This window comes from Muscardinus avellanarius, assembly GCF_963383645.1.
Source record: "Muscardinus avellanarius genome assembly, chromosome: 16".
Classification (NCBI taxonomy): Eukaryota; Metazoa; Chordata; class Mammalia; order Rodentia; family Gliridae; genus Muscardinus; species Muscardinus avellanarius.
The window spans coordinates 59,400,566-59,415,868 of NC_137802.1; the positions used below are offsets into that span (position 1 = coordinate 59,400,566).

Consider the following 15,303-nt stretch of genomic DNA (forward strand, 5'->3'; position numbering starts at 1 on the left):
TAAAGGTGGCTGGAGCCATCTCTAACTCCAGAGTACAATCAGTCCAACGCTACGGACGTTCAAAGCAGGTATAGTGTTGTAAAACAAAGCGAATTACACTGTATGTAAAAGAAGGGAAAACTTGGGCTCTGGACTGTAAATACAAGAGAGGACTTGATATAAAAACCCAGTTAGAGCAACAAACTATGTGCAAATCAAAATGTACACTATACACAGCACTATTTTAAAACTCTTTACACCAAGACAAAAGGCCCTCTGAATCAAAACTCACCTGTGTACTGCATATGAGCACTACAAAGTAATCACTGTTCATAATTAAGCATTCCTGACGGAAAGGCAATAGTATGCAAAGGTGACATCATATAGCTGAAATAACAACTAGAGGAAGGATAAGAAAAGACCCAGTTAAGGGATATGTGACAATAAATATTCACATTAAACACAAGGTGCAAGTCCAAGGTTCAATGACACATTGGGGATTTTGTTTGTTGAGCACCTATTTTGGAAGTAATCAGGTAATATTTTAAAATTGAAATCTAAATCATATTTTCATATGTCAGTGATATAATAGACTGTTATGCAGGATGATTTCTTTCTTTTAAAGCTCCATTAAGTCATTATTATAAAGTTAGAAGGCACTCAAAAAGATGGTGTTTGCCTGCTTTATATTGTACATTAAAATAACTTAATAGCATTTCACTATTACTACATCCCTGTCAGTTATGATTTCTAGAGGGTATTCACTGTGTACTTTTTACTGGAAGAGTTTAAGAGTAGGCACAATTACAAACTGCACTAGTGCTTTACTATAAGAGAGATGGACCTGCAACCAATAATGTACTATCAGGAAAGCTTAAAAGTTACTGATAATCAAACAGAATAAAAACCATTTCTGTACATTTCAAGGTGTTCTTCGTTAGTACTACACACACAGTAGAAAAAAACACATAGCAGGAAGAAAAAGGTTGACATAAACAAATTACCACTGCACAGTTGGGGCTATGACCACTTTACCTGGAGCTGTCAGATTTGGCCAAATGAACACATTAAAATACTCAGAAACTACAAAAGTAGTTTTCAACTTTTTAAAAAAGCAGCAAAGTCTCTACCTCTTTGATCCTATCCATCTCCCTACTCCCAGGAGAGCTTATTTAGAATTCTAATATAAAGAAGAATAGGAGCTGCTCTGGGTCAAGGGAGAGGAAAATGGGGTTAGAGGCTCTTGCTCAAATACCAATGAGCCCTGAGGCCTTCCCTGCCTCGGGTCCTTCCTCTCTTTAACCATTACTCAGCCACCTCTAAGGAACCCTTTGGCTTTGAGAACACAGACTGAAACCGCCTCCCCCTCACATAAAACAGTGCACAAAGGACCTATTCACTTGATAATAACCTTATTTCAATTTTTTAAAAAATGAGTGCATATTTTCTGATGAATGAATTTAAAAATCCACCTGCAATTTTTTTCAGAACTCACCAGAGTTTCAACTGCCTTCTGGCTTTTGCAGCATGACACACCCTCCTAAAAAGCTCGGGTCTGGACATCCAGAGGTCAGATGCTGCTCTCTAGCACTGAGGGACTGGGCTTCCCTTACTTCCAAAATAACTCTTCAGTTTTAAAGTGATTTGTACTATAGCGTTATAATCACTCTGTTAGTAATCGCATTTCCTACCAACCACCCTTAGTACTACCTCCCCACCTCATCTCATGAGGTAAAAGCAGGGATTCTGAAGCTTGCTAAACATCCTTAGAGCAGAATTTTCTTTTCTGACAATGATAACCAATAAAAATTATGAGCAGCTAAACAAAGCCTCGGCATAGAAGCTTGATAGAAATTTACACTGTAATGAAATATAAATTAGGTGCACTTATTAGAAGCTTTGGTTTGCAGGAATAATTATACATAAACAAGCCGACCTAGCAAAAGAAGGAAAACCCCATCCCATCCACATGCTCTGAGAAGCTATAAAAATGCAGTATTTGAAGTTAATGTGAAAAGCAAACCCAAAAGACCTGATCATATTGATCCAAGATAAAAACATTAGGTTTTTAAAAAAGTCTTCTTAAAAACAGGGAGCCCCTGAACACATCTTATAGTAGCAAATAAACTACCAAGTTTAGACTAAATGGCTGCATTAGGAATTTGATAACCAAAATTATCTAGCTGTATTTCCAGGAAATTTGTGCTTGAAAAATATAAAAACAATCCACTTAGGCTAGGTTGAAACACATAATGCAAAATATAATGCTCTGCTATAGAAAAACATGATTAAACATGTAAATGGCTTAATTTCTCAAAGATAGTGATTCTTTTAGCCAATTGTTTACAAAGGTAGGATAATTCAAAATAACTTTATTTTTTTACAAAGAGCAAGTACAGGAGCTGTTCAAAATCATGTATTCAATCAAAATGAAATTTGGCTTGTACCGACTGCTGAAGTTGTCTTGATGTGTAAAAGACTTGAAATCTGTGAGGTGATCTGAATAGATCACCTTTTATAAAAATAGTAGTAGTCTTTAAGTGTAGAATACTGCCTAACTCTGGAAATGCAAGAAAAGTCAGCATTCTTTAGGTTCAAGATATTAATTTTAAATAGCAGCTGAATGTGTCCTCATGGCAAAGCATAAAGACCTTTTTTTCCTTGAAAAGGAATTTTAAAATTGTCTTTTTCCCCTTACAGTGTCCTAAAATTTAAGGGGAGTTTTTTCCTGCATCCCAGCATTCTTTGAACTTCTGCTGAAGGGAGGCTGTCTGTCGGTCAGGGGTAAAAAGAGCCTTTAACTCCGTAAAGCTCATTCCACAGCAAATCCACATGTTTCCTCAATGGCTGTCAGCAGCTTTTCGTAGAGCTTGTCATAGCTTTCATAGGGCGGAATGTCTATGCGGTTGAAGCTGTGGACAAGCAAAGTCAGATTTTACATAGCTCAGTCAAAATAAGTAAATGGGCCTACAAGTGTACACTAATATATCCATGACACCCTTGTGTCATACAGGAAGTTAAAAGGTTGAAGCCACGCATGGTGGCACACACTTGTAATCCTAGTACTTGGGAGGCTGAGAGAGGAGGACTGCAAGTTCCTGGCCCGCCTCAGCTACTTAGTGAAGCCCTTTGCAACTTAGTGAGACCCTGTTTCAAATTAGAAAGAATAAAAATAGGGCTGGGGGTGTAGCTTGGAGGTAGAATGCCCCTGGGTACCATCCCCAGGGCTGTAAAAAAAAAAAAAAAAGTTAAAAGGTTGTATTTCTAGAGATTTCAATCACTTCAGGATTTTCCTATCAATTTTTGAATAGTACTCTAACTTTTGTTTGTTTATGTGATACTGGGGATTGAACGTAGAGGCACTCTACCTCTGAACTGCACCCCAGCCTCATTTTACCTTTTTATTTTGAAACAGTCTCACTAAATTGCCAAGGCTGGCCTTTAACTTTTAATCCTTCTGTCTCAGCCTCACAAGTATAGGGATTATAGATATGTGCCAGTGTACTTTTTTTTTTGTGTGTGTGTGTGTGTGTGTGTGTGTGTGTGTGTGTGTGTGTGTGGTATTGGTGTGGAACCCAGAGGCTTTCTACCTCCAGGCTATACTCCCAGACCTATTTTATACTTTATTTGGAGACAGGGTCTCACTAAGTTGCTGAGAGCCTCACTAGCTGAGGCTGGCTTCGAACCTGTGCGATCCTCCTGTCTTAGCCTCCCAAGTGCGGGGATTACAAGCGTGTTTTTATTGTTCCTATTAAAGGTCCATTTATAAGTAGGAACAATAAATGAAAAGTCAAATCTGTTAGGAACTAACACCTACCTCCATGGGACTGGGAGGAAAAGCTATAAAAATAACTTACCACGTGTGGGCTTTTGGCAGGTTGTTAGTGCAGGCATCAATCTGATGTATGGTAAAGAGTCGTGGGCCTGCGGCACCTGCAAATGAAAAAAATGGGGTCAAATCACCACAGGTGCAGGTATCTGACTCCAAAATCTAAGGCTAAAACTGGTACATAAATCACAGGGTGCCAGGAGGGGGATGGTGTGGATCCACACATGCTACCTCGAGGTAGCAGCTAAAGAATCTGGAATTTGAAAGTAAGAATTGACCTTGACTAAGTCTAGCTGTTTTAATATGTGATCATTTAAAAAAAAAAAAAAAAAAGTTCAGGATTGAAGCTGGGCATGGTGATACATGCTTATAATCCCAGAGGCTGAGACAGGAGGATTGTAGGTTCGTGGCCAGCCTTAGCTAGTTAGTGAGGCTCTCTGCAATATAGTGAGACCCTGTTTCAAAATAAAGGAAAGAAAAATAGGGCTGGGGTTGTAGATCAGAGGTAAAATGTCCTTGGGTTCAATTCCCAGTAAAAAAAAAAAAAAAAAAAAAGAAAGAAAAGGGAAAAGAAAAAATTCAGGATTGAAATCCTTTTGCAAACTTCTTTTTTTTTTTTTTTTTTTTGGTGGTACTGGGGTTCCTGGAAACCCTTCTACCTCCAGGCTACACTCCCAGACCTATTTTATATTTTTTTTTATTTGGAAACAGGGTCTCTTAAGCCAACAAGGCTGACTTTGAACCAGTGCGACCCTCCTGTCTCCGCCTCACAAGCGTGGGGATTACAAGTATGCGCCACCATGCCCAGCCAACTTCTGTCTTTTATAGAAAACCAATATTCAAAAAAATTTTTTAAACTAGGCAAATTCTGATAAAATACACATGCACACATATAAAAAAAAAATGACAACCCAATACCAATTTAGACTTTGTGACTCAAAAACAGAGATTAGCCGGGCGTGGTGGCACACGCTTGTAATCCCAGCATTTGGGAGACTGAGACCAGAGGATCCCAGTTTGCAGACAGCTTCAGCTACTTAATGAGGCACTTCGCAACTCAGTGAGACCCTGTTTCAAAATAAAGAATAAAAACTTGGGCAGGGGGTGTAGCTCGGAGGTCAAATGCCTCTGGGTTCCATCCTCAGACCCGCAAAAAGAAAAAAAAACTGACAGATTAGCAGTCATAGACTAACTTTTTAACAGACACTCCATATAGAGAGAGAGAAAAAAAATACAAGGAAAAGCTCTCCAAATAGGTAAGGTAAGCACAACTCACAACAGGCTCTGCCCATAGAGTCTCATGTACACACTGTGGGGGCTCTGCCCATGGATCTCATATACACTGTGGGGGACCCTGCCCATAGAATCTCATGCACACCCTGTGTGTGGCTCTGCCCATGGACCCTCATGTACACAGTGTGAGGGTTCAGCCCATGTAATCTCATGTAAACACTGTGTGGGGCTCTGCCCATGGAACCTCATGGACATACTGTGAGGGCTCAGCCCATGGACCCTCATGTACACACTGTGGGGGCTCTTCCCATGGACTCTCATATACATCCTGTGGGTGGCTCTGCCTATAGACTCTCATGCACACACTGGGTAGCTCTGCACATGGACTCTCATGTACACACTGTGGGGGCTCTGCCCAGGGACTCTTGTGTACACACTGTGGGGGCTCTGCCCATGGACTCTCATGTACACATTGTGGGTGGCTCTGCCCATGGACTTTCATGTACACACTGTGGGTGGCTCTGCCCATGGACTTTCATGTACACACTGTGGGTGGCTCTGCTCATGAACTCTCATGTACACACTGTGGGTGGCTCTGCCCATGAACTCTCATGTACACACTGTGGGTGGCTCTGCCCATGGACTCTAATGTACACACTGTGGGGGCTCTGCCCATGGACTCTCATGTACACACTGTGGGGGCTCTGCCCATGGACTCTCATGTACACACTGTGGGTGGCTCTGCCCACAGACTCTCATGTACACACTGTGGGTGGCTCTGCCCACAGACTCTCATGTATACACTGTGGTGCCTCTCTCCATGGACCCTCATGTATACTCTGTAGGGGCTCTTCCCATGGGCTCTCATGTATACACTGTGGTGGCTCTATCCATGGACTCTCATGTACACACTGTGGGTGGCTCTGCCCATACACTCTCATATAAACACTGTAGGTGGCTCTGCCCATGGACTCTCATGTACACACTGTGGGGGCTCTACCCAAGGACTCTCATGTACACACTGTGGTGGGTCTGTCCATGGACCCTCATGTACACTCTATAGGGACTCTTCCCATGGGCTCTCATGTACACACTGTGGGGGCTCTGCCCATGGACTCTCATGTATACACTGTGGTGGCTCTCTCCACGGACCCTCATGTATACTCTGTAGGGGCTCTTCCCATGGGCTCTCATGTATACACTGTGGAGGCTCTGCCCATGGACTCTCATGTACACACTGTGGAGGCTCTGCCCATGGACTCTCATGTACACACTGTGGTGGGTCTGTCCATGGACCCTCATGTACACTCTGTAGGGACTCTTCCCATGGGCTCTCATGTACACACTGTGGGGGCTCTTCCCACGGGCTCTCATGTACACTCTGTAGGGGCTCTTCCCATGGGCTCTCATGTACACACTGTGGGTGGCTCTGCCCATGGACTCTCATGTACACACTGTGGGTGGCTCTGCCCACAGACTCTCATGTATACACTGTGGTGGCTCTCTCCACGGACCCTCATGTATACTCTGTAGGGGCTCTTCCCATGGGCTCTCATGTATACACTGTGGAGGCTCTGCCCATGGACTCTCATGTACACACTGTGGAGGCTCTGCCCATGGACTCTCATGTACACACTGTGGTGGGTCTGTCCATGGACCCTCATGTACACTCTGTAGGGGCTCTTCCCATGGACTCTCATGTACACAGTACACTGTGGAGGCTCTTCCCATGGGCTCTCATGTACACTCTGTAGGGACTCTTCCCATGGGCTCTCATGTACACACTGTGAAGGCTCTGCCCATAGGCTCTCATTCACACACTGTGGAGGTGCTCTGCCCATAGACTTCCATGCACATGCTGTGGGTTGCATCAATAGCATCATGTACCAGTCTCACTTCATGTGTTCTCCCTCATCAGCAGCAGCAGCACTGTCATTAGCATATTACCAAACTCATCTAAAAACTAAACAGCTTATTTCATAATTTTTTTAAATATGTAATATGGTAGTTAACGGTCTGATGTCATGCTATAATACAGTGCTCTGACCAAAGAAATGGCTTCCATGACTCGTGCTGCCTGGTCCATCAAAACCAAAAAAAAAGGAGAGGGAGAGGTAACCCAGGTGCATAAATGTTTTGCCACATTGAAAGTGATCGTGATGTGGACAACGTCCCCTACAGTAGTGTGCAACAAAATTAAAGCAAGGTGACCAGAGAGCAGGAGGCAGCGCATGAGCACGACGTCCAGTGACGTCCCACATGAGGCACTCACTACGCTCACAGAGAACCTCGCAGAAAAGGCTTTGGGAGAACGAGAGAAGGAAAAAAGTATCTGAGTTACAGGTAAGAAACAGGGTGAAAGAGCATCTGTTTTAAAGCACATAGTTTGTAAAATGTTTCCATAAACCAAACTGCCACACCACCCCAGAAAAACACCACCATGCTGTGTGTCCCTCTGCTCTTTACCTTGGAGAGCTTTGAAGCCTTGCAGAGGCACTCTAGATGATCCTGTCACAAACTGAAGCAACCGTGCACGTCGCTCTTCATCAAAAAACTCCACAGCTTTCCAAAACCACTTGACAACATTACTGTCTGGTGTACAGTGTTTCAACCTCGTATTTACCTTCCAGTCACTGACATCTATCTTTCCAAGTCCACAAATAATGAGCTGTTAAAATATTGCAAAAGTGATGAGTCAGTAAAAACAAAGAATGCCCCAAATTCCTCAAAACAGAAATTTACACTTGTGACATTGGTTCTTACTTGATAGTGGTTCTTTTATTCTTTATTTCTTTCTTTTTTTTTTTTTTTTTTTTTTTTTGGTGGTACTGGGGTTCCTGGAAATCCTTCTATTTCCGGGCTACACTCCCAGACCTATTTTATATTTTTATTTGGAAACAGGGTCTCTTACGGCAGCGCAGCTGGCTTCGAACCTGTGTGATCCTCCTGTCTCCACCTCCCAAGCGCGGGGACACAAGCATGCACCACCATGCCCAGCTCTTTTTTTCTTTTAATACTGGAATTGAACCCATGGCATTCTACCACTGAGCTATACCCCATACCTTTCACATCAGAATCATCTGGAAAGTTTTTCAAAATATACAACAGGCCAGGCGTGGTGGTACACTCCTGTAATCCCAGTACTTTGGGAGGCTTGACACAGGAGGATTGCAGGTTCAAAGTCAGCCTCAGCTACTTAGAATTGCAGCAACTTAGACCCTGTTTTTAAATAAAAAATAAAATAGGGCTGGAGGTATAGCCTGGAAGTAGAAGGCCCCTGGGTTCTACCCTAGAACCACAAATAAACAAAAATACAACAGGCCCTATGCTCAGAGATTTCAATTCTTTGCATTCAGGTGTACAGTGACATGATACATGTGTAAAAACCTCCACAGAATCCCCTACTCGCTGTAGGTTCCCTGCCCAAGATCTGAAAACCACGACTATGATAGACACAAAAAGATAAAAAAAATTGTAAACAATTCCATAATTTTATAATAGAATTCCAAAATTTCCTTTTAAGAAAATGGACAGAGATCACAATACCTATAGTTTATACTGCCTTCCAGACCCACATCATATTATATTGATTTTAACACTATTATTTTGTAATTTGGGATAATTCAGCTCTCTCCCCCAGCCAACAATCTGCTCTGCTATAATACAGCAGTTACTTCCACTTCACTATATCCCATGAGAGCAGCTTTCAATGCACAGCAACTAGAAAATGTATGGAATAAGTGATTGAAACAATTTGCCTAATAATCATAAAATTACATTAAGATATAAAGTACATGAACACATTGACAGATAGCTCTGCTTGGCTTCCTAATGCAGGATAAGCATAGATTAACTATATGAAAATCATTTTGGTATTATTTGTGTGTGTGTGTGTGGCACTGGAGATTGAACTCAGGTGCATTCTGCCCCTGAGTTATACCCCCAGCCCTATTTTATTTTTATTTTGAAACAGGGATTCACTAGGCTGATGAAAGTCTCGTTATTGCAGGTCCTGAAACCTGCAATCCCCTTGTCTCAGCCTCCCAAGTACTGGGATTACAAGCATGTGCCAGCACACTCAGCCTATTAATACATTTCTTTAGGGTACAAGACTAATTCATTGCTGATATAACATGCTTATAACTGAATTATGATAGTATAAAACAATGTAACTTGTATATCCTAGATTTTATGTAATTAATCCTGTTAAATTTCACTTAACACTAAAATATTTTTTCTAAAAAAAGTTTAATGATTTTATTAACAGTAGAAACTATATAATAAATTCTATCTCTACTGAATGAAATCTCCAACAAAGCTTCTAAAATATTACAGTGGAGCCAGGTGTGGTGGCCCATGCTTGTAATCCCAGTACTTGGGAGGCTGAGATAGGAGGATCACAGTTTCATGGCCAGCCTCAGCAACTTGTGAGGTCCTCCACACTTAGTGAGACCTTGTTTCAAAATAAAGGATAGCTGGGTGTGGTGTTGCACGTTTGTAATCCCAGCATTTGAGAGGCTGAGACAGGAGGATCTGAGTTTGTGAACAGCCTCAGCTACTACTTAGCGAGGCCCTTTGCCACTCAGTGAGACCCTGTTTCAAAATAAAGAATAAAAAATAGGGCTGGGGGTGTAGCTCGGAAGTAGAATGCTCCTGAGTTCCATCCCCAGTACCCCAAAAAATAAAGGATGAAAAATAGGAATGGGGGTATAGCTCATAGGTAGAACGCCTCTAGGTTAAATCACCAGTACTGAGAAAAAAAGAAAAAAAAAGAAATGCATTTATTCTAAAAACAACATAACAAAATAACTCCCAATATTTTTTTGTTGTACTAGATGTGTCAAAACATTAATGCACTCACCTCTAACTCCTTTTCATCAAATGTCTTCAGCAGATGCTGTGGAATTACTTCATTAAATCCTTTCTGCAGAGCCAGGAACTGAGCCTCAATGCCTCTTAAAAATCTCCAGTTCACATAGAGCCTGTAAACATTGGGCAGGAATTTCAGATAATAATAAATATTCATATATGGTAATTACTTGACTCTAACAACACTGTACTTTGTGTGTGTGATACTGGGGACTGAACTCAGGGACATTCTTACCTCTGAGCTACTCTCAATACCTCCCACTTTTTCTTACGGTACTGGGGATTGAACCCAGGGGCATTCTACCCTGAGCTACGCCTCCAGCCTATTTTTTTAAAAAACAAGGTTTCACTAAGTTGCAGAGGGCCTCACTAAGTAGCTTGAGGCTGGCCTCAAACCTGTGATTCTCCTGTCTTAGCCTCCCAAGTACTGGGATTACACGCAAAGCATGAGCCACCACACCCAACTCCCCCTTTATTAATAATAATTATTAATATAATTATATCATTGATATTAATATATTTATCGTTATTAATATTATTATGTTTTTTGAAACAGTGTCTCACTAAGTTTCTGAGAGTCTCCCTACATTGCTGAGCCTTGTCCTCAAACCTGTGAACCTCCTGTCTTAGCCTCCCAAGTACTGGGATTACAGAAATGAGTCACCACACCTGGCTAACATTGTACTTTACAAGCATCTAGCATCAATAATTTATTTTAAAGCCTAAAAAAAAAAAATCCTCAAGTTAATAGGGAGAAATGGCTCCTGAGCTGTGAGGCAGTTCGTCAATAAAATGTGATATCCCAGATATCCTCAATCAGAAAAACTACTAATAAATTGGAAGTCTACTAGAGCTTAGATGGGTGTGAGGTTAAAATCCTGTGGGTTGGGGGTGTAGATCAGTGGTAGAGTACATGCTTAGCATGTACAAGACCCTGGGTTTAATCCTTAGCACAAAAAAAGTCAAAACCCAAATATTTGATAAAGTTTCTTTCCAAACTTATAGCATACATACTAATAACCAGAATACAGAGCCCATTCACTCAAAAGTCAGTCATTTTCTGGCATTATTTTTAATTATTATTGGAATGAATGCACTGAGTGGTTTATATCCAAAGCAGGAATATAAAGGAAAAAGGCAGATAATCCTCCTATCCAAAATGAGAAGACAGCCGGGCGTGGTGGCGCACGCTTGTAATCCCAACATTCGGGAGGCTGAGACCAGAGGATTGCGGTTCGCGGACAGCCTCAGCTACTTAGGCCCTCCGCAACTTAGTGAGACCCTGTTTCAAATAAAGAATAAAAATAGGGCAGGGGGTGTAGCTCGGAGGTCAAATGCCCCTGGGTTCCATCTCCAGACCCACAAAAAAAAAAAGAGAAGAGTAAAAAACAATAGAATAAGTGCTGTAGAAACTCTAGATATCATTTTATGAACAAAAACTGCATTTAAACTATATCTACTGTGTAGGTTTGTTTATGCTTTGACTGTAATTTACCATTTATAAATGAATTTCTTTCTTTTCTGTGTGTGCGTATATATGTGTGTGTATGTGTATTGTACTGGGGATTGAAGCCAAGGCAAACCTCGAAGCTACACCCCAAGCCTGATTTTATTTTTTTAATTGTGAAACAGGGTCTCACTAAGTTGCTGAGGCTGCTCTTCAATCCTTCTGTCCCAGCCTCCCAAGTACTGGAATTACAAGCATGTGCCACCACACCCAGCTAATAAACTGGTTTTATTTACTTATTTACCCAGGAAAACTTCTCGTCACACATCTCAGAACTACCCACCTGTCAAATATGTACCAATATTCCCTTTTACAAAGTTGGAGAAATCTTTTCCTACTTTAATAAACAAGCTACTTAACATTATGTCCTTTGGAGAACCTCAGTGTTTGTTGGTTAAAGAGACAGCAAAACCACACAACTGTTGGCTCTCTCCATCTCACATCGGCACAAGTCATTACTGCACCAACAGTCATGTGTGAGCCCTGGAGAGTGTAGATCTAGAAACAGGACACACTGGATTCTGAAAGTGATATGCTGCTGAGACTAGAGAAACATGCAGTCATTCTTGTAATTTCAACTGGAAATTTAATACACATTGATTACATATATAAAGAATAGAGGCCTCTGATATTACAAAGGGAAAACTAAGCAGCCCAGTGAGAAGGCCCCAGTGCCCCGAGGTGAGAGCCGTTCCAGCAACCCTCAGCCACGGAGCCACCCTGCTGAGGCCTCACTATGGGAACAAAGGGGGTACTGTGCCTTTCAATCCTGGCTGACATCTGTGGGACAGCAATGTGCCATCCCTATGCTGTGTGTTCAAATCACTGACCCTGGAAATTTGAAAAATAATAAAACAGTGGTGTTTTTAAAGCACCAAATTCTATGGAAGCACATCTCTAGTAATAAGTAACACTACTTAGTTAAATGTCTTTCTGTACTGACATTCTAGAACATTTAAAAAATTCTCAACCTTGAGAACACAGAAATGTTTACCTGACATATTCTTTTTTGTTTTCTTCAGTGACGGGGATACTTTTTCCATTTGGTTTGAGTTCATGCTGAATAATTTCACCATATGCATTATGTTCAACACAGAAGGTATGGTCCAAAACACCTGTAATATCATTCTCACTACACAGGAAACAGAGAAGATACAACTAGGAAACATAAAACACAGTTCCTATAGGTGTGTTAACTGGTGAGACAGATTAAGGCGAGATGCTTTTATTCATAACAAATTTAAGGTCTGATTCCCCTTATTGTTTCTATGCTACTATACCACCTTTTCTTGGGCAGAAAAAAAAAAACAGGTAACATATCACTTCTTGAATAGAACCCTTGTCAAAACTGGACTTTCCCAAGCATCTTAATTTTTATTTTATTTATTGTGTGTAGGGGGGGTGTGCTGGGGGTGGAACCCAGGGACTTTTCTACCTTTGGGCTATCCTCCCAGACCTATTTTTTTAATATATTTTATTTGGAAACAGGGTCTAAATTGCTGAGAGCCTCACTAAGTAGCTGAGGCTGGCTTCAAACCCGTGTGATTCTCCTGTCTCAGCCTCCCAAGCGCGGGGCTTACAAGCGTGCGCCACCACGCCCAGCTCCCAAACATTTTAAATAAGTGACACTCAACCAGTACCTTTTTTTTTTTTTTTTTTTTGGTGGTACTAGGAATTAAACCCAGGGGCATTCTACCTCTTTTCTTGTTTGTTTGTTTTTTAAACAGGGTCACAATAAGTTGTTGAGGATATCTTCAAAAATCTGTAATCTTTCTGTCTTAGCCCCCCAAGTACTAGGATTACAGGTATGTGCCCCAGCACCTAGCAAACTTTTTTTTTTTTTTTTTTGATGGTGGTACTGGGGTTCTTGGAAACCCTTCTACCTCTGGGCTACACTCCCAGACACCTATTTTTTATATTTTAATTTGGAAACAGGGTCTCTGAAGCCAGCAAGGCTGGCTTTGAACCTGTGCAACCCTCCTGTCTCTGCCTCCCAAGCGCGGGGATTACAAGCATAGGCCACCATGCCCGACACCTGGCAAACTTTTTAAAGTAATACTGGCAGCTGAGCATGGTGGCGCAAGCTTTTTTTTTCAAGCTTTTTTTTTTTTTTTTTAATTTGGAAACAGGGTCTCACTAAGTTGCTGAGAGCTTCACTTAAAGTAGCTCTTGCTGGCTTCGAACCTGTGCGATCCTCTTGTCTCAGCCTCCCAAACGCTAGGATTACAAGCATACGCCACCATGCCCGGCTTGGTGCAAGCTTTTAATCCTTGTACTTGGAAGGCTGAGACAAGAGAATCGCAGGTTCACAGCCAGTCTCAACTATTTAGTGAGGCCCTCCACAACTTAGTGAGACTCTGTTTCAAAATAAAGAATAAAACACGGCTGGGGTGTAGCTCAGAGGTAGAATGCCCCTGGGTTCCATCCCCAGTGCTGCCACACACACACACACACAAAAAAAAAAAAAGGCTAGGGGAGGAGCTCAGAAGTAGAATGCCCCGGTTCAATCCCCAGTATTAAAAATAAAATAGGATAAAATAACACTGGCTAACTAATGAATTTGAAATATATAGAAAAGGAATAGGGGAAAGTCTCATGCGGTCCTATCACTCACATGACTATACTAAGTATATTTTCTATGCATATTACTAATTTTTGAAAAACATATCAGTTTTGAAGCAATTTTTAAAGCTCATATTCTAAGTATGAAAAACAGATATAAAACTTGATACATACAGTATCCACACCAAACTGTTATGAAGATCTGGATCAACTAACTCCATATCATCCAAAGTAATTGACTTCCCAAGCAACTGCTTATAAAAAGGCAATGTAAAACCACCATCGATATAATGTCCATGAAACACAGCCATTCCCATTATTCGTCCAACAAAGTGGAAATATGATAAATGTTCCTGAAATTGAAAAAAATCATATGACCATTAAAGTTAGAAACTATTCAGGAATTTTTTTGTTTTGGGTTTTTGTTTTTTGTACTGGGGATTAAACCCAAGGGCATTCTACCTGTAAGCTACACCTTCATCCCTTTATTTATTTTTAATTTGGAAACAGTCTCACTAAGTTGCTGCAGCTGATCTCAAAGCTGTGATTCTTCTGTCTCAGCCTCCCTCAGGCATGCACTACCAGCCAGAAAGGTTTTGTTGTTGTTGTTGTTGTTGTTTTGCAGTGCCCAGGAGCACTTCCACCTCCCAGCTACATCCCAGCCCTATTTGGGGGTGGGTGGGTGGTTTCCTGGAAGCCTTTCTACTTCCGGGCTACACTAGCAGACATATTTATATTTATATATATATATATATATATATATATATATATATATATATATATATATTTTTTTTTTTTTTTTTTAAACTGGGTCTTTTAGGCTAGCATGGCTGGCTTCAAACCTAGGTGATCCTCCTGTTTCTGCCTCCCAAGCAAGGGGATTACAAGCGTGCGCCACCACGCCCAGCCCAGCCCTATGTTTTATTCTTTACTTTTGAAACAGGGCCTCACTAAGTAGCTGAGGCTGGCTGCAAATCTACCATCCTCCTGTCTCAGCCTCCCAAGTATTGGCGTGCTCCATCACATCTGGCTAGCCAGAAAGTTTTGAAAGTAAGTAAATAGTACATACCAAAGCAACATTAAGCATTTTTTTCTTTTGTGGTACTGGAGATTGAACCCAGAGCTCTTCTATCTCTGAGCTACATCCTCGGTCCTTTTTTGTTTATTTTGAAACAGAGTCTTACTAGGTTGCTGAGTCTCACTGATTGCTGAGGCTGTCCTCAAACATGTGATTCTTCTGTCTCAGCCTCCCTAGTGCTGGGATTTTAAGTGTGTACCCCCATGCTTAGAGTTTTCATCTTTATTTGTTTTTTTTGCAGTACTG

At 41.3% G+C, this 15,303-nt stretch overlaps 1 protein-coding gene across 2 annotated transcripts in view; it reads right to left on the reverse strand.

Moving 5' to 3' along the window:
- Window positions 1-2,791: 2,791 nt before the first annotated feature.
- The window catches only part of SMURF2 (SMAD specific E3 ubiquitin protein ligase 2), a gene marked incomplete at both ends in the record, with an annotated part of 115,309 nt that continues 102,797 nt past the window's right edge, over window positions 2,792-15,303 (reverse strand). For both annotated transcript variants that reach the window (XM_080712843.1, XM_080712842.1), the window contains 6 exons: window positions 2,792-2,891; window positions 3,837-3,912; window positions 7,508-7,709; window positions 9,903-10,023; window positions 12,412-12,549; window positions 14,154-14,332. In XM_080712843.1, the coding sequence (XP_080568969.1) occupies window positions 2,792-2,891; window positions 3,837-3,912; window positions 7,508-7,709; window positions 9,903-10,023; window positions 12,412-12,549; window positions 14,154-14,332 (816 nt within the window). The remainder of the gene's footprint in view (window positions 2,892-3,836; window positions 3,913-7,507; window positions 7,710-9,902; window positions 10,024-12,411; window positions 12,550-14,153; window positions 14,333-15,303) is intronic.